Below are 20,270 nucleotides of genomic sequence, written 5' to 3' on the forward strand. Positions count from 1 at the left end.
GACAAACTCATATGTGTATACCTTACCTTGATTTGTACCTGCCTTATTCAGGGCACAGATCGTACAAGTCTGCCCAGCAGTATTTCCCGCCTCCCAACCACCAGTCCCGCTTCCCATCACCGGCTCTGGCACAGACCGTACAAGTCTGCCCTCCACTATCCTCGCCTCCCAACCACATTGACATTGCAACGGTTGTTCTAGAATTTGTAATTTATAGTGATTACAACCATTTAATGAGCGTGAACCTAATATAGAATTGTGATTGCTTTTCCAGTTGGTTTATCCACCCCTCTCTAGACCTCCGCGGAACCCCTTTCCACGGTGAGGTGAAAAGGGGTCCAAAGGAGTGCCTTCGGACACGGAGGTGTAGGGGGGGGGGTGACAGAAGGCGCAGTTCAAATCTAATTCCCATGACCACAACTTTCTGTCTTCTAGGATCTAAGTGAATCTTTGGCCATTTATGTTCCCACATAAAGTCTACATGAGTGTGAGATACTTTACTTATGTGTATAGTATTTATGTGAAACAGTTTGAAGAGAAGGAAGAGATTGAAACTGAGACTGGAGAAGTTTAGTGATAAAGATAGTCTTTATTCTCACCAAATGAATCTGCCAGCTGTTGCACACATCAGTCAAATTCTGGGTTCAACGGACCGTAGCTTCGCCTCATGGGAGCGTTGGCGAAAGAATCCGATTTTAACTCAGATTCACACCCCTTATATAGTATTTGCAGTCCATACAACTCAATGGAGAAATACTTTTTTTTCTAATTTTTTTTTTCATCTATGAATCATACTTAACCGCAGGTCAGGTGCCCACCTGCCCCTCCTTTCTGAGATTACTTAATGCCAATTTCCGGACTTGTAAACATCTTTCCTAATATAGAGAGATCAGTTTCTTTGTATCTTGTGACTCTGGGAGCCATCTTATAAGGACAGACTCCATCTTATGAACCAAACTTTTTACCATTTTTGCCATTAATTCCTTCATCTTAACTCTTACACTGAATTTGAAAGTTGTACCAGGTTTCAATAAGACTCACCAAGCAGTCCTGCTCTTGCAGGCTCTCAGCTATAAGGCCATCATCTGATTTTCAGGCCTAGTCAGTGCTTTTCAGCAGTTTAAGCTATGTAACTTGGCCCACCACTATTCCAGTGGATGGGTCTCAAGCTGGGACACATATTAACATGATATATATAAGATGGAGACAGTCGTGCAAATTCATTGTGGATATCCTGAAAACCTAACTGGAACCTGGGAACTGGCTTGAGAATTGCCTATTACTGAAATCTATAATTATACATCCTTCAAAAAATGGTGTGCCTTGGACAATTTTTGCACCTTGTCACTGTGCCAGGAGATGAAAAAGGTTGGAAATCACTGTACTAAAGATTAAGGGTCCTGTTTACTAAGTTGCACTGTAGGCACACTTGCGTTTTTAGCGTGTACTAATGCTAGAGACACCCATATATTCCTATGGGTATCACTAGTGGTTGCCCATGCTAAAAATGCTAGCACATCTTAGCAAACAGGGCCCTTAAAGAAATTGGTCAGATGTCCTAGAGCAAACTCACAAAACAAAAGAACAGCAAATCACCAGAACCTCGCAGAGTTATAAAGGAACTGAAAATATGAAATTGCAGACTTGCTATTGGTATTTTGTATCAGTGAGATCCGACTTTTACCTTTTTCATAAACGCGCGGGTTACCCTACGCGCAGCTAGCAAGAGCGCAAGATTTCCGGTAGGTCCCTGCCACCTAGTTGCTTCCCAATCAACAGCTGCTAACGCGCAAAGTAATCCTGAGCAGTGGAAGTCACCGTCCCGGCCACCGCCTTTCGCCCCTCAACAACGGCGCCAGGGTCAGCCAGCACTCAGGTACAAGCCCTGTCACCCCGTTAGCTAAACAGCAACCAAAGAAGTTTACCTCCTTGACAGCGACAGTCACAAGAGGACAGCTAGAACGTGGCTACTTTACTTCCGGTGTCTCAGCACACCCGGAAGTGTAGGTAGAGGGGGCGGGTTTCAGAAGCTCCGGAGGAAACGGATAGATGTATTGCTGTAAGTTCCGTACTTGAATTTGTGGTGGTGACGCGTAATGACGGCTCTGTCTGCTCTGACAGTGTTCCCGGGAACTATGTTGCAGGCATGAGGGCGTGCGACACTGTTTCCTCGTTGGCCTGTTTAGCAGGCTTGAAGGGGAAAATAGCAAAGTTGCTGTTCTTGCTGCCTGTGTGCATAGGAGCACAGCCTAAACACGTAACAAACTAGGTGGTATTATAATTTCTAGGGGGGGGGGGGGGGGGGGGGAGGACATTCAAAGTGTGGGAAGTCATAGCCTGTTACTGTTCATCTTTTGAATGTTATGAAATTTGAATTGTGTGCTGCCCCGATTGGCTTGAGAGTTCATAAAAAATTGATCCATTTTTTTTCAGCCTAATTGTATTGCGCTCTGAATAGCTAATATCCTGCTCGCCCAGTGCTGCTCAACAATTCTGTTGTCGGTATGGTTTGTTATTGCTAATTATAACCATATATTAATTTGATCCAGGTCAACAAATCGGTCACAATGTTGGAAACTTACGTGACTCCAATTTTAATGAGCTATGTAAATCGCTACATCAAAAATTTGAAGCCTTCAGATCTGCAGCTGTCACTGTGGGGAGGAGATGTGGTTCTCAGCAAACTTGAATTAAAATTAGAAGTACTGGAACAGGTAGGTTGTGATTATTTTCTGTCTATTTTGATTAATTTGTTACATATGACTGTGTTTCCGTTGCATAATACTTTAGTAAACCAGTCGTGCTCTTCTATAGAGCATAGCAGACTTTTTTTTCCTTCCACGTTGCAAGGTTGTGAGCTTCATAGTGAGTGGCCACTTAAACCCAAGTTTCATTGTAAAATGCTTTTGGAATAATGTTTTATTCAAGATTTAAAATCATAAAATCATAGTGTTTGCCCTTAAACAATGCCATTGCAGTATACCAAAATCAGTCCATGTCAAGACCAGTAGTACAGCTGGGTTTAAAAAAGTTTGAAGAAATTTTTGTCTGACAGGTTTTTAACAGCAATTCTCAGGTAGGTTTTGGAGTTACCAGTTTGTACTCAGGGGAGCCAAGGGTGAACAGCATGGAAGCCAACTTTCCAAAATGTTTGGGGGTGCTAAACTTAATGGAAATTAGCCCTCCCTGGATATAGTCAAGGAGTTTGCGCAATATTGGGGGTGCTCTAGCACCCACAGAGTTGCCTCCTATGGTATGGGGTGATTGTCCCTATCAGAATCTAAGCTTTTCTGCCAAGTAACCGAGGTTGACCAGTCAGATACAAGACTGGGCTCACTGGACCACTGAAGAGAGGCTTGAAGGAATGGATTAGGTTTGGCGATCCTCACTTTGTATTCCAAGGAGCTGTGGGTAAACAGCGTGGAGCAATTGTCCCCATTAGGGTCTGTGAGGTATTTCTTCCAAGCCACCTTAATTGACCATAGTCAGCGACAGAACTTTTATTTTCTTATTTTAAATCAATAGTCAAGTATGTCTGAGAACACAGTCTGTAAGTCTAAATAAATAGACTAATTATGTGTTTATTTTATCATTGCTACCAAAATGGTCATTCCCTGTGTGGAGTATCTAATCTGAGATTTTAAGCTGTGTTGAGCAGGGCTAGTTCTTATGTGCTTGTAGCGCTATAGAAATGAGAAGCAGTAGTAGAGCAGGAAAAGAGGACAAGAAGAATATATAGAAGATAAACAGATGTGGTGCAGGGCTGGTTTAGCCATGTGACCAGGTGAGGTACTAGCTCAGGGTGCTGGTCAGAAAGGGTGCCAAAATCCCAGGTACTGCTATCACTGCCAGTGCCTCACTTGGTGCAATGGTGAAGCAGTTCTGCTCCTCCCTTCCCAGCAGGCTCAACATCTGTGGCCTGTCTCCCCCCCCCCCCCTTACACTCCCCGTGCCCTCCTCCCTCTGCGTGCAGTCCTGTAAACCTGCTGGCAGCAACAACATAAAAAGAGGTAGCCTCCAGCCAGCCCCTATGGGTTTGCTCATCCAGAATCCTGCCCATGGGAGATTCCATTAGAGGAGGCGGGATTGATAGATGGAACACTCAGGGTCTGCTGGGCAGAGGCTGGCTCTTTTTATGTTGCTGCTGCAGTAGGTTTGCAGGACTGCAGAGCCGGTGGGGGGGGGGGGGGGGGGGAGGAGGGGAGAGGGAACGATACTGAACCATAAAGAGAGAGGTACCAAATCAGGTAGAAGGTGGGCAGGGTGCTGGGTGGCCACTAATGTTCATGCACTGATAATGTGGGTGGGTGGGGGTGCCGAGAGAAGTTGGCTTGGTGCCACGATGTATTGAGCTGGCCCTGATAAAGATGAGATGCCTCCAGAGAGAGTAGTAATATTTACGTAAGGGATTCCTTTGATTAAGGGAAGTCCACAAGCGGTTTCAAACCCCAAGGCTGCACAGAACTTTTACCCCAGTCCTTTTCCATTCTTCACGCAGTACAAACACACACTTCTCCATGGGAGCAGGTTCTGTCGGGGGGGGGGGGGGGGGGGGGGGATGTCTCTTTAAGGCCCAGGTATAGATTTCCCACTTCACCACAAATACAGAGAGATAAGATATGGCGTACACTAACTAACTTTACTAAAAACTTGTGGTAAACGTTTATGGCTTTGCGGTAGGTTTTTTTTTTTTCATGAGGTTGTACATCATTGGATAAACACTGCAGAGCACACATCTCGCATACCTTATGTCTGTGATCCCTTTTTTAAATTCAACAAAACTTATCAAATCAACAAACAGAAAAAATGATAACTTAAAATTACAAAAGCAAATACAGGGAGCATCATACATAATAAGAACACCAAACAAAACAAATATGCCTATATGCTCATTATAACTATACCACCAATTGGAGAGAGCTGACCTGATCTTAGTGCCGGGGAAAATAGTGGAAACTATTATAAAGAATAAAATTACAGAACACATAGACAAACATGGTTTAATGGGACAGAGTTGGCATGGGTTCAGCCAAGGGAAGTCTTGCCTCACCAATTTGCTTCATTTCTTTGAAGGTGTAAATAAACATTTGGATAAAGGTGAGCCGGTTGATGTTGTGTATCTACGTTTTCAGAAAGCTTTTGACAAAGTTCCTCACGAGAGACTCCTGAGAAAATTAAAAAGTCATGGGATAGGAGGCAATGTTCCTCTGTGGATTAGGAATTGGCTATTGGACAGAAAACAGAGGGTAGGGTTAAATGGCCATTTTTCTCAAAAGAGAGAGTGAATAGTGAAGTGCCGCAGAGATCTGTACTGGGATCAATGCTATTTAACATATAAATGATCTGGAAATCGGAACGATGAGTGAGGTGATTAACCTTGCAGATGACACACAATTATTCAAAGTTGTCAAAACACATGCGGATTGTGTCAAATTGCAGGAAAACCTTAGGAAACTGGAAGACTGAGCGTCCAAATGGCAGATGAAATTTAATGTGGACAAATGCAAAGTGATGCACATTGGGAAGAATAATCCAAATCAGCAGACGTCAGAAGTCAGATCTGTTTAAACTTACCTCTCCCTACAGCCTTAACGTTAGCATTGATTCCTGTCAGCTGAGCCTGTTTACCTCTCTCAGACTGTGCTTTTACCTCTCTCAGTCTGTGCTTGCTCTTCTCATTGCTTGTGGTTTCTGTGTGTGCTGGTTGTTACCAGCGTGTGCTTGATTGCTTCACTACTTCACCTGGGTCTGTCCTCTGCTGGGCTCTGGTGTTGTTTACTCCATGGTAAGCTGGTCCCTGCTTTGTTTAGTTCGCCTTTCCTCAGTATTAATCCTTTTTGTGCAGAGCTTGGTATCTGCATTCTGTAAGTCCTGCCTCTGTTGGCAGCCTCTCTGTTCGTTGTAATCATTCCTGTTTGTTTAAGTTTCCCTTTCCTCATTGTTAACCCTTTATGTGCAGAGCTTGGTATTGCCTTCTGTAACCCTTGCCACTGCTAGGCAGCCTTTCTCTGGTGTCTGCCTTATCCCTTTTGGTACTCTTGTGTGCCTGCTTCTTTACTTCCTTATTTGAGAGCAGCCTTTTCCTTCAGCCTGTTTTTCCCTGTTTAGCCATTCCTGTGGAGCTTCACTCTTGTAGAGTTCGTGTCTACAGTGTCCCATTCTGCCTTTGGCTTTCCCTTTTTCCCTGTGGGCTTTGCCCTCTGCTACCTGTGTTTCTGTGTAGCCTTTGTTTGCATTCTCTCCCTCTGGTCATAGTCTGTACCTGCCAGCTTTTTGTCTGTCGCCTTTCCCTTGTGTCACTAGCTAGCGCTGTGTGTGTTGCATGAGCTCCAGTCCCCCTCGTTGTTCTTTTCCCTTCCCTAGTGTATGACTCGGTTCCAGTTCGGCCTTGAGGCCCGTATGCTTAGACTCTGTATGAGTGGGTTCCTGATCGGCCGTGAGGCCTGCCTGAGTGGTCTATATCCCTTTTCTTGTGGTGCTTGTTGATTGTCCTGAGTGTGCGGGGCTTTGTGGCTGTGGTATTGCTTAGCGCCTGTTTGGTCTATCCTATGCCTTGGCCAAGATCCTTCCTAAACCTCGGCCTAGGCACAAGGGCTCAAGAGCAGATTAACAATAACCATTCAAATACCTACCAGGTTTCTGTCGAGTTCCAGAGGGTAGCAAGGAATGGTTAAATGAAGCTGAATAGAGGGAAGCTAAAGAGTAATGTGAGAAGATACTTTTCACTTTAAGGGTGATGGACACCAGGAACAGACTACCAGTGTAAGTTATAGGAACCTCAACAGATAAATACATTAGTAGTAGAGGGAGAGATAAAACCATAGATCAAATAAGACTTGTGATAGTACAGCATGAAGACACAAATGTGTGAACTGGATGTAGCAATTCATCCTTTTCTGCTAATACATTTATACAGCTTTTTATTGTTTAGCAAGATTTAATGGTACCAACAAGAATTTTACCTCTGTCTGTGTGTGCCCGATGCCATGAGCCTAGCTCTCAGGGAACAGGTCCGTTCTCTTGAGGCTAGAGTAGCAGACTTGGTGGAGCTGAGAGAGACAGAGAGGTACAAAGAGGAGACCTACAGGGATGTTGTAGAGAAGTCCCACCTCCAGTCTGGTAGCCCCTGAGCTACCTTGGAGGAGAGAGATCTCCTAGAAGGAGAGAATCACCCTAGTGAAGTAGGAAGTACTCCTGTAGCCAGGATCTGCCCACCAGGGGATGTACTATCCTCCCGCACTGAGGATATGTCTCCAAGTGCTTCCCAGGAGGGAAGGGTTAGGACAGCTGTTGTAGTTGGTGATTCGATCATTAGGCATATAGATAGCTGGGTGGCTGGTGGAGGATCGCCTGGTGACTTGTCTGCCTGGTGCGAAGGTGACGGACCTCGTGCGCCACCTAGATAGGATTTTAAATAGTGCTGGGGAGGAGCCGGCTGTCTTGGTACATGTGGGTACCAATGATATGGGAAATGTGGGAGAGAGGTTCTGGAAGCCAAATTTAGACTCTTAGGTAGAAAGTTCAAATCCAGAACCTCTAGGGTAGCATTTTCTGAAATGCTACCCATTCCACACGCAGGGCCCAAGAGACAGGCAGAGCTCTGGAGTCTCAATGCGTGGATGAGACGATGGTGCAGGGATGAGGGTTTTAGATTTGGTAGGAACTGGGCAACATTCTGGGGAAGGGGGAGCCTATTCCGAAAGGATGGGCTCCAACTTAACCAGGTTGGGACCAGGCTGCTGGCATCAGCGTTTAAAAAGGAGATAGAGCAGCTTTTATATTTCAATAGTTTTTATTGATGGCATCAGAAGAATACACAAACAGGATGAAACAAGAACAGTAACAACCAGTCATTGCTCACAGCAAGAAGTCACGTTGGCATTATTTCATACCATCCATTACAATTTTAATTTTAATTAACCCCACCCCTCCCCCCTGTCCAACTATCCTGTAACTTGTGTTCAAGTCTTCAGATTTCGTGGAAAGACCAACACATGTGAACGTAAATTCTAAATAAATATGAAACAAATACAGCAACAGCACATTCTGCTTGCCTTATACACTTAGCAGTTTCTTCCTTCCCCTAGCCCCCCCATCTCCACATTTCCCTTTTCCTTTCCCAACTTCCCCCATTCAATTGTCATTAGGTCATGAAGGAACAGCAGCCTGTAATATCGTCAGACCCACCCGAGGGCTCAAAGGTCTCCAGCAGAATACTACAGCATATCATCATAGACCCATTAATAAAAATTAGTGTCTTTCCTCTTAGTTTTGTCTGTCACTTCACCCCAGCATGGTGCTCTCGCCCGTCCTTTATCTGGTGTTCTTAGGAACCGAGACCGTAGTTCGTCTCAGCATGCTGGTAATAGAGCAGCTTTTAAACTAGAAACGGAGGAAGGCTGACAGTTGCTCAAAAGTGCATGGTTCGGAATAAGGTATCTTTCAAAGATATCATCAAAACAGGAAAGATAGGGTATCCCGATAGTGAGGTTGCAAAAGAGACCATAGTAGATCAGGTGTCCTTAAATAAAAATAAAAATCAGACAAAAGATTGCAAATTAATACTGTCAAGTACTGAGCATGATGTAAATAGGAACAACAAACATAGTTTGAAATGTCTATATTCGAATGCCAGGAGCCTAAGAAATAAGATGGGAGAATATATTGCACTAAATGAAAAATTAGATATAATAGGCATCTCTGAGACCTGGTGGAAAGAGGATAACCAGTGGGACACTGTCATACCGGGGTACAAATTATATCATAGTGATAGGGTGAATCGGATTGGTGGAGGGGTAGCATTGTATATTAACGAGAGCCTTGAATCAAATAGATTGAAAATTCTGCAGGAAACAAAACACTCCTTGGAATCACTGTGGATTGAAATTCCATGTGCAAAGGGGAAAAGGATAGTGATAGGAGTGTACTACCGTCCGCCTGGCCAGGACGAACAGACGGATGCGGAAATGTTAAAGGAAATCAGGGACGCAAACAAACTGGGCAACACAATAATAATGGGGGATTTCAATTACCCGCATATAGACTGGGTTAATGTAACATCTGTACACGCTAAGGAGGTAAAATTCCTTGACGAAATCAACCTCACTGGTTAGTCCCATCTCTAGATAATTTATAAATATGTTAAAAAGTTGCGGTCCCAGCACAGACCCCTGGGGATCCCCACTATCTACCCTTCTCCATTGAGAATACTGACCATTAACTCTGTTTTTTAAAATCTTTTAATCAGTTTTCAATCCACAATAGGACACTACCTCCTATCCCATGACTCTTCAATTTCTTCTGAAGTCTTTCATGAGGTACTTTGTCAAATGCCTTTTGGAAAATCCAATTACACAATATCAACCGGCTCACCTTTATCCACATGTTTCTTCACCCCTTCAAAGAAATGTAATAGATTGGTGAAGCAAGGTTTCCCTTCACTAAATCCACGTTGGCTTTCTCTCATTAATCCATGCTTTTGAATATGCTCTGTAATTTTGTTCTTTATAATAGTCTCTACCATTTTACCTGGCACTGACATCAGGCTAAGCGGTCTATAATTTTCCGGATCTTCTCTGGAACCTTTTTGAAATATCGGCGTTACATTGGCCACTCTCCAATCATCCTGTACCATGCTCGATTTTAAAGATAAATTACATATTGCTAGCAATAGTTTTGCAAGTTCATTTTTCAATTCTATCAGTACTCTGGGATGAATTCCATCTGGTCCAGGGGATTTGCTACTCTTCAATTTGCCAAATTGCCCCATTACATCCACCAGATTTATAGAGATTTCATTCAGTTGCTCCGACTTGTCAGCTTTGAATACCATTTCTGACACCGGTATCTCTCCCAAATCTTCCTCGGCGAATATTATTATTATTTATTGCACTTGTATCCCACATTTTCCCACCTATTTGCAGGCTCAATGTGGCTTACAAAGACCTGTTATGGCATCGCCATACCAGGTTAAATAATATAGTTGATGTTACAAAGAAGTCAGTGAAGACAAGAGGATTTGGTCAAGCAATTGTAAAAGATACATTCTGAATAAAGTTGGATAGGTGTTAAGTGTTATAGTTAGTTAAGGGTTTTCGTGGTAGGCTTTGTTAAAGAGGTGAATCTTCAGGGATTTGTGGACGTTAGTTAATTCGTTGATTGTTTTCAGGCGAGTTGGAAGTGAATTCCATAGCTGTGTACTCATATACGAAAAGCTGGTCGCGTGTGTTAGTTTGTATTTTAGTCCTTTACAGCTGGGGAAGTGTAGGTTAAGAAAGGTGCGGGAAGATCTCTTAGCATTTCTAGGTGGTAGGTCCATGAGGTCCAGCATGTAAGTTGGGGCTTCTCCGTAAATGATTTTATGAACAATCGTGCAGATCTTGAATGCGATGTGTTCTTTAAGTGGGAGCCAGTGTAATTTCTTTCTTAGGGGTTTTGCACTTTCATATTTTGTTTTCCCGAATATGAGTCTGGCTGCGGTATTTTGGGCTGTTTGAAGTTTTTTTCATGGTCTGTTCTTTACAGCTGGCATACAGTGCATTGCAGTAGTCCAGGTGACTTAGTACCATTGACTGTACCAGGTTCCGAAAGGTGGCCCTTGGGAAGAAAGGTTTTACTCTTTTGAGTTTCCACATGGAATGGAACATTTTTTTAGTTGTATGAATATCGAAGCAAAGAATTCATTTAATCTCTCCACTACAGCTTTGTCTTCCCTAATTGCCCCATTTACCCCTTGGTCAACTAGCGGTCCAACCGATTCTTTTGCCAGCTTCTTGCTTTTAATGTACCTAAAAAATTTTTTACTATGTGTTTTTGCCTCCAACCAATCTTCTTTTCAAAGCCCCTCTTTGCTTTCCTTATCAGCGCTTTGCATTTGACTTGCCATTCCTTATGCTGTTTATTATTTTCAGTCGGTTCCATTTTCTGAAGGATTTTCTTTTAGCTCTAATAGCTTCCTTTACCTCACTTTTTAACCATTTTGGCTGTCATTTGGTTTTCCTCCCTCCTTTTTTAATACACAGAATATATTTGGCCTGGGCTTCCAGGGTGGTACTTTTGAACAGCATCCATACTTGATGTACGTTTTTGACCCTCGCAGCTGGTCCTCTAAGTTTTGTTTTCACCGTTCTTCTCATTTTATCATAGTCTTCCTTTTTTAAAGTTAAAAGCTAACGTATTGGATTTCCTGCGTATGCTTACTCCAGAGTTAATATCAAATCCGATCATATTATGATCACTGTTATCAAGCGGCCCCATCACCATTACCTTCCGCACCAGATCATGGGCTTACTAAGGATTAAGTTTAGAATTTTTTCTTCTCTTGTAGGCTCCTGTACCAACTGCTCCATAAAGCAGTCATTGATTTCGTCAAGGAATTTTACCTCCCTAGCATGCCCTGCTGTTACATTTACCCAGTCAGTATCGGGGTAATTGAAAGCACCCATTATTATTGTGTTGCCCAGTTTGTAGCCTCCATAATTTCCAATAACATTTCTACATCTGTCTGTTCATCCTGGCCAGGCTGATGGTAGTACACTCGTATCACTAGCCTTTTCCCCTTTATACATGGAATTTCAATCCATAGGGATTCCAAGATGTGTTTTGTTTCCTGCAGCAGGGGCGTAGCCAGACAACAGATTTTGGGTGGGCCTAGGCAAAAAGTGGGTGGTCACCAAATATTCTCCCCCCCCCACCACCACCACCAAAAGATATCTCAGCTGGCAGGAAAATGCTTTTTTCCACCTTGGCAGTCTGCAGCAGGCATGAGCTGAAAACTGAACGTGCCAGGTGCCAGTATCGTGGAGAGTAGTGTTGTCATTACCATTAGGGGGAAGTCTTCAGCTGGTAGAGCTTGGGATCTCCACCAGCTACTGCTAAACATGTGCTACTGTTGGGTGGGCCTGAGCCCTAAGTGGATGGGCCCTGGCCCACCCAGGCCTACCTGTGGCTACGCCACTGTCCTGCAGGATTTTCAATCAATTTGTACCCCGTTATGACAGTGTCCCACCGGTTATCCTCCTTCCACCAGGTCTCAGAGATGCCTATTATATCAAATTTTTCATTTAGTGCAATATATTCTAACTCTCCTATCTTATTTCTTAGGCTTCTGGCATTGACATATAGACATTTTAAACTATGTTTGTTGTTCCTATTTACATCATGCTCAGTACTTGACAAAATTAATTTGCAATCTTTTGTCTGATTTTTTAAAATTTTTATTTAATGACACCTGATCTACTATGGTCTCTTTTGCAACTTCACTATCTGGATACCCTATCTTCCCTGTTTCGGTGATATCTTTGAAAGATACCTTATTCCGAACCATGCGCTTTTGAGTGACTGTCGGCCTTCCCCCAGTTTCTAGTTTAAAAGCTGCTCTATCTCCTTTTTAAATGCCGATGCCAGCAGCCTGGTCCCACCCTGGTTAAAGTGGAGCCCATCCTTTCGGAATAGGCTCCCCATTCCCCAGAATGTTGCCCAGTTCCTAACAAATCTAAAACCCTCCTCCCTGCACCATCTTCTCATCCATTCATTGAGACTCCGGAGCTCTGCCTGTCTCTTGGTCCCTGCGCATGGAACAGGTAGCACTTCAGAAAATGCTACCCTAGAGGTTCTAGATTTGAGCTTTTTACCTAAGAGCCTAAATTTGGCTTCCAGAACCTCTCTCCCACATTTTCCTATATCATTGGTACCCACCTGTACCAAGACAGCCGGTTCCTCCTCAGCAGTATCTAAAATCCTATCTAGGTGACACGTGAGGTCCGCCACCTTTTCACCAGGCAGGCAAGTCACCAGGCAATCCTCACGTCCACCAGCCACCCAGCTATCTACATGCCTAATTATTGAATCACCAACTACAACTGCTGTCCTAACCTTTCCCATCTGGGCAGTAGCTGTTGGAGACACATCCTCGTACGAGAGGATATTGCATTCCCTGGTGTGCTGGTCCTGTCCACAGGATTACTTCAGCTGCACCAGGGTGATGCTCTCATTTTAGAAGGCCTCTCTCCTCCAAGGCAGCACAGGGGCTGCCAGATTGGAGGTGGGACTTCTCTACAACATCCCTTTAGGCCTCCTCTATGTACCTCTCTGTCTCCCTTAGTTCCTCCAAGTCTGCTACTCTAGCCTTAAGAGAATAGACTCGTTCTCTGAGAGCTAGGAGCGCTTTGCTTCGAGCACACACATAATGACATCTCACTAAATGGGAGATAATCATACATGTGACACTCAATGCAAAAGACTGGATAGCACCATTCTCGCTGCTGGACTGCTGTCTGCATCTTAGTGTTATAGAGTTGTTTAATTAATACTTCTTAAGGTACTAGGGATATCAGCTGAATATGATGATCCTTTTGATTGGTGTAATTTGTTTAGGGTTTGCTTCTTAGAAACTAATTAAATGTATTTAAAACTCTAATGAAAATGGAAATTCCCCTCATCTTAATTAGAATAATCTCTCTATATAAAACGCACCTCCAACGTTCTATGAAGCCTCTTTTAGCCAAAAGTGAAGGGGGTGAGATCGCATTGGGTCTGCCCCGCCCACGCGTCAAACGTGATGACGTCGAGGGCGGAGCAATGACACTCAACCAATCGCATCGCTCGGCAGCGAAGCGTCAGGGAAGGAGGCGGCGCTCTCGACGTCTAGCCTTCCCTTCGCTGTGTTCCGCCTTCTTCTGACGTCAAGGATGACGTCAAAAGAAGGCGGAACACAGCGAAGGGAAACCTAGACGTCGGGAGCGCCGCCTCCTTCCCTGACGCTTCGCTGCCGGAACCGCCACGGAGGTAAATTTTCAAAGAAGAAAAAAAAAAAAACAAAAACGGATGCATGGATGCGAAGGGGGGGAGGAGAAGAGGGCGGGCCAGGCTGGGACATGGGAGAGAGAGGAGCATGGATGCGAGGGGGGGTCATGGAAGGGAGAGAGGGGACTTGCTGGAAAAAGATGAATGGAGGCGGCAGGGGACAGAGGAGCATGGATTGCAGGGCAGGCCTCAGGCAGAGAGGGGAAATGCTGGATAGGGATGAATGGATGGGGCAGGTGACAGAGTAACATGGATGGCCATGGATTGGGACGGCAGGGCTCAGGGAAAGGGGAATTGCTGGATAGGGATGAATGGAGGGGACAGATGGGCATGGATGGATATGGATTGCAGGACAGGCCTCAGGCAGAGAGGGGAAATGCTGGAAAGGGATGAATGGAGGGGGCAGGGGACAGAGGAGCATGGATTGCAGGGCAGGCCTCAGGCAGAGAGGGGAAAGGGAAAGGGAAATTGCTGGATACGGATGAATGGAGGGGACAGGTGGGCATGGATGGATATGGATTGCAGGGCAGGCCTCAGGCACAGAGGGGAAATGCTGGAAAGGGATGAATGGAGGGGGCAGGGGACAGAGTAACATGGATGGCCATGGATTGGGAGGGCAGGGCTCAGGGAAAGGGGAATTGCTGGATAGGGATGAATGAAGGGGACAGATGGCCATGGATGGATATGGATTGCAGGACAGGCCTCAGGCAGAGAGGGGAAATGCTGGAAAGGGATGAATGCAGGGGGCAGGGGACAGAGGAGCATGGATTGCAGGGCAGGCCTCAGGCAGAGAGGGCAAATGCTGGATAGGGATGAATGGAGGGGGCAGGTGACAGAGTAACATGGATGGCCATGGATTGGGACGGCAGGGCTCAGGGAAAGGGGAATTGCTGGATAGGGATGAATGGAGGGGACAGATGGCCATGGATGGATATGGATTGCAGGGCAGGCCTCAGGCAAAGAGGGGAAATGCTGGAAAGGGATGAATGGAGGGGGCAGGGGACAGAGGAGCATGGATGGCCACACACACACACTCTCTATCACACTGTGTCTCACATACACACTTGCACACACTCTCATTCTCACACACACACTCACACCCAGACTCACTCTCTCTCTCACACACTCACACTTTCACTCTGACTCTCAAACAGTCACTCTCACATACACTCTCCCAAACATACACACTCCGAGGAAAACCTTGCTAGCGCCCGTTTCATTTGTCTCAGAAACGGGCCTTTTTTACTAGTTGACTATAAATGAAGAGTTGAGGTAGGGGTGGGTGGGAATGAGGACTGAACCGGGCCCTTCTGTGCCTTCTGTTAATGCTGTGGCAGAAACTTCATGTTTTAAAACTATGGGGAAAAGGGTATGGAGACTAGCTAATAACGTTTGCTTGCCCTTTTTTTAATTTTAAAATTCTAACTGTGTTAATCAATATCCTACAATTCCTCTTTTAAACCCTATTCTTTAAGCTGTGGCAGAAACCAAGTTGTAAAACTATGAGGAAAAGGGTATGGAGACAAGCTAATGAAGTTTGCCTTTTTTTTTTTAAATTTTAAAATTCTAACTGTGTTTATCAATATCCTACAATTCCTTTTTGTAAACCCTAATCTTTAAGTTACGAAGCACAGAATAAAGTAATGTCACTTACTCACAGAGATGTCCTCTTCTCGCAGAACTCCCTCAGAACTGTGGAACCCCAGAGATTGTGGCCCCAGTGTCCTTAGAAACCATCGAAGGGAAATGACTTGCGGGTGGGAGGCTCTCCTAGAGGCAAGTGGGACCTAGCAGGCAGGTGGAAGGGTATGCCAGTGTAGAGCACTTGCGCAAGTGGTAGCGGGCCTGAGCAGTGCTGGGACAGACCCTTTAGGTGGCTGCAGGGTTACCCCCCCCCCCCCCCCCCCAGGTGGGTTCTAGGCATTTCATGACAATGTCACATTATAGGAAGGTGCTAATAAAGAGAATAGGAAGTTAAGGTTTTCCTTTACTGAATTTTTAAAGCACAGGATAGTAGCTACAGGTCTGTGGAGATCGTCACTGGATGTTTGAGAAGGGCCCCACCATGTAAGAAAGACCAAAGTTTCTTCCAAGACATATCTCAGCTAAGTGAAACCTCATCACGTGAACACAATGGAACTAATTTCTATTGAGTGGTTCCCTGAGAGGGTGGGAGTATTGGATGCAATAATAGCTAAAATTATACTTACCTGAAGGAGCGGGGTCTGGGATCCATAGTGGGTCTGGTACCTGTAGAAAGAAAGTAAACTCAAAGAATCATTTCCTTATAAGAAAAGAAATGTTAAAGAATTATCTGAAAGAAGTATAACAATACTGTTATTAGTACTTATCCGATAGGTTCTTTTCCTCAAAACATAAGTTCATACAAGCTGGGGGTACCCCTTCCTTAAATATAGTAGTCTGAAAATGTTAAGCAACTGTTGCTTAGCATTTTCAGACTGTTCACTGAAAAAATACCTGTAAAACAAGTTTGAAGATTGGTAAAAACATTGTTTTATGTGAGAAACCTTGTTATTTTGTTTAAAAGAATTCACACTTTGAAATTGAATTGATACCTGGCTCAATTAGGATAAATCCTGAAGCTTAGTTTAATTTCTTTCACTTGATTCAGATTGAGTGTACGTGGTTAGTGACACTGAACCTCCTCACTGTACAGGGAGAAGCTTGAGGTAGAAATGGTTTTGACTGTAAAGTAGAGCTTGTACCCTCTTCAAGAAAAGGGGGTTTCAAATTGATAATTAGTTTCAGCTGATTAAACCCAGCCAAGCTCGATTGCAGCCAGCCCTGTTGAATCTAAACCTTACTAGGGGCCCTGTTTACTAAGCTGCGCTGTAGGCACGCACACTTTTTAGCGTGCGCTAATGATAGACACACATTATATTCCTATTGGTGTCTCTAGCATTAGCGCGCACTAAAAAGTGTGCATGCCTACAGCGCAGCTTAGTAAACAGGGACCTAAATCGGAATACCCTCTATCAAGCTAGAAAAGATGGGGGGTTCCTAATTTTACATTACACTCAAAACTGTGGCAGTCTGGCAGAAAGAAGTCCCTAAACCTTGGTCATCTATTGATCAACACTTAGTGGGAGGAATTCCCCTTTGGGCCACTCCATAGCTCCCTTTGCCTACACTGTGAGTAATGTTACCTTGGGTGGGAGGTCAGACAGGGGTGATTGTGGAGGCCTGGGTGCAGTGTAGAATCCAAATGTTTTCTAATCGTCGATACCACTTAAAGACCCCCTTCATGTATGCTCTGGGCTTTCCCCCAGGTATATCTGACACCACATACCAGAGATGAGCTGCATCGTCCCTCTGTGAGCTGGGTCAGCTCTGGGAAGAGGGGGAATGCACCACATTTGAAGTATTAAAGGATGAATATGGTTTGTTAGAAAGCGACTACTATCACTATGTGCAAATAAAAGACTTTATCCATTGCAGAACCAAATCAGAGTTAATGTTGGTAGAAACTGAACTAGAAAGTGCATTGCAATCAGGTACTGGCAGAGAAGGGATCTCTAGAATATATCAGGCTCTATTACATAGATCTCAACCTCTAATCCCTTTTCAAAAAAAGTAGGAATCGATTTTATTGTCTACCTATGAACCATCACAATGGGCAAAGATATTTAAACATTTACTGAGAATATCAGTTGCCACACCATTAGTGGAAAATGGTTATAAGATGTTATATCAGAGGTACTTCACCCCACATAGACTGTCACAAATCTTTAAGACTGGATCAATAGCTTGTTGGTGCCAGTGTGGGGGTCCAGGCACTTTTGGCACATATGGTGGACATGCCCTACTATTCATAGCTTTTGGACTTCTCTTCGTTCTCAACTCATGCAGTGCACTCCAGGGCTTCCCTCTATTACACCAGATACCTGCCTTTTGAATGTGCGGCAGCTGGGAGTCAAGAAGGAACTTCACCAGTTCTTATCTCATGTATATACAGCTGCTCAGATTTTAGTGGCAAAATGTTGGAAACATCTTCAGTACCATCTGTGGCTCAGGTCTTCAACAAAGTGAATCGCTGTTGCCTTATGTCTAAGCTCACAGCTAAAAAAACGTGGTCACCTTTTACAATTTTCAAAAATATAGACACACTATATGCAATGGTGAGATATTTCTGTATGAAAGATTTTGTTACCATAACAGTTTATTTCTTAATGTGTCACCATGACTGAAATCCTTGCCTTGCTATACGAGTTGGATTAGGGAGGGGGCAGGGATCCTATGGGGGAAATGGAAACTGTGACTACACCAAAACAACAATTTATTGTACCATTGTTATCATTGTGTACATGCTTGTTTTTGGTAATTTGGATAAATAAACCATGGAAAAAAAAACAGGACCCTAAATGTACATTGAACCTTGCCATGAAAGTGAAGTAGTCACTACAAAGTTTCTACAAGAATGATATGCCACAATCAAAGGAAATTACAGAAGAGATGGAAAACAAAAGTTGTTGAAATTTATTAGTCTGGAAATGGTTACAAAACCATTTTTATAGCTTTGGGAACCAGAGCCATCATCTCCAATTGGAGAAGACTGTGAAGTCAGAGTCATGGAGTTGGAGATGGAAGCAGTTTTGGGTGGTATTGGAGTCAGTAAAAATGTACCAACTCTGACTCCAGCTTCAAAGTAAAAAAAACCCCATTATAATATATGGTAAATTTATCATTTTATACATATATACATGCATCTTTGACCTGGATATAAAGTACTGGTAGATAATACGTTATATTTACCAGTACTTTAGATCCAGGACAATGTCAATGTCAGTCCTATACTTCTTGACTGCTGCTTTCTCAAAATTAGGGTTCAGAGTGGTGTACAACATCTGTCATAAACTTTTAACACATCATAAACGGAGAAGAAAATATATTAATTAAGCCTGACCAAAAAGATATGTTTTCAGCATTTTACGAAATGTCAAATAGTTCTATTCCATTTGAATTATCAATGGAAGAGAATTCCATTCAGGAATTATAATAACCGAAAAGATAGAGTTGATAATCCTAAAAAAACACACACTATCGAAGGAGGACAGAGAGTGAGGAGTAGCCAAATAATGACTTAGAGATCATATTTATTAATAGCTAAGAAGTAGAACCATAGATAGTTTGAAACAGTAGGCAAAATGCCTTAAACAAAATCCGTTTGACCACAGGGAGAGCCAATGTAATTTCACCATAAATAGTGAAACACTAGTAAAGTTATGTAATGTAAATATTAACCTCAGTGCGGTTTTCTGAAGAAGTTGGAGCTTTTTAAGATGTTTAATACTTAGCCCTAAATAAAATACGTCCTTCATTCTAAATAATGTTTTTTTTCCATAAATGATTAACTTGAGAACCACAAGTTAGTGAGGAATCTAAAATAACCTCCAACACATGAGATTCGGTTTCAACAGTAAACAATAGAAATCAAACAAAATAAAACATGGAAAAGAAAATAAGATGATACCTTTTTTATTGGACATAACTTAATACATTTCTTGATTAGCTTTCGAAGGTTGCCCTTCTTCCTCAGATCGGAAATAAGCAAATGTGCTAGCTGACAGTGTTTATAAGTGAAAACATTCAAGCATTACTGTGACAGTCTGACAGGGTGGGAGAAGGGGGGTGGGTAGGAAGTATGCATGGGGTCATCAAGTATGCATCAAGGCATATCATTGATATTCTAACAGGGTGGGTGTGGATAGGTGAGGGGAGGGTGATCAACAGAGACATACAGCTTTATGGTTTATAATGGGCTAGGAACCCCAGATCCTTGTTAAGTCCTTTCTGTTGGGTGTTAAAATATTCAATCATTCTGACTTCAAAGGTCTTACGTTCTTGTATGGTTTTAAAGTTACCTTTGAGGATTCTCACTGTGAAATCACTGGTACAGTGTCCTGGTCCTGTAAAATGTTGACCAACAGGCGTGGGAACCCTGCTGGCACCAGTATTGTGCCATCACAAAACATCTTGGAAGAGCATACAAAGAACTGCAGGCCTCTCTAGCTTTGGCTAAGGTAATGTTTATGTCTCCACAATAAGAAAGTGAATGATCAAAAATGGGATCCATGGGAGAGTAGCAAGGCAGAAACTGTGCTAGTACCCAAGAGTAACATCAGTTGTCATCTCACATTTGCAGAAAAGTGCCTGGATGATCCCCAAGCATTTTGGGATAATGTTTCTATGGACAGATGAGACAAACGTGGAACTCTTGTCTGGCGTAAAGCAAGTACAGCATTGCACAGTAAGAGCAGTCAAACATAGTGGTGGTAGTGTGATGGTGCGGGGATGCTTTCTTGCCTCAGGACCCAGAAAACTTGCCATTATTGAAGGAACCATGAGTTCTGTAGTATATCAGAAAATTCTTAAGAAGAATGTCTAGTCATCTGAAGTATAATTATACTACAAAACCAAAATAGGGACAGATCACAAAGATAAGAAAA

The 20,270-nt window shown here is 43.4% G+C and overlaps 1 protein-coding gene across 1 annotated transcript in view; it reads left to right on the top strand.

Annotated features, from left to right (window-relative positions):
- The first annotated feature begins 2,096 nt into the window (after positions 1-2,096).
- Positions 2,097-20,270, top strand: part of VPS13B (vacuolar protein sorting 13 homolog B) — a 1,674,799-nt gene continuing 1,656,625 nt past the window's right edge. Inside the window, 2 exon segments of the mRNA XM_030217225.1 lie at positions 2,097-2,269; positions 2,550-2,714. Coding sequence (XP_030073085.1) covers positions 2,568-2,714 — 147 coding nt within the window. The 5' untranslated portion in view covers positions 2,097-2,269; positions 2,550-2,567.

This window comes from Microcaecilia unicolor, chromosome 1 (genome assembly GCF_901765095.1).
Source record: "Microcaecilia unicolor chromosome 1, aMicUni1.1, whole genome shotgun sequence".
NCBI classification, from domain to species: domain Eukaryota; kingdom Metazoa; phylum Chordata; class Amphibia; order Gymnophiona; family Siphonopidae; genus Microcaecilia; species Microcaecilia unicolor.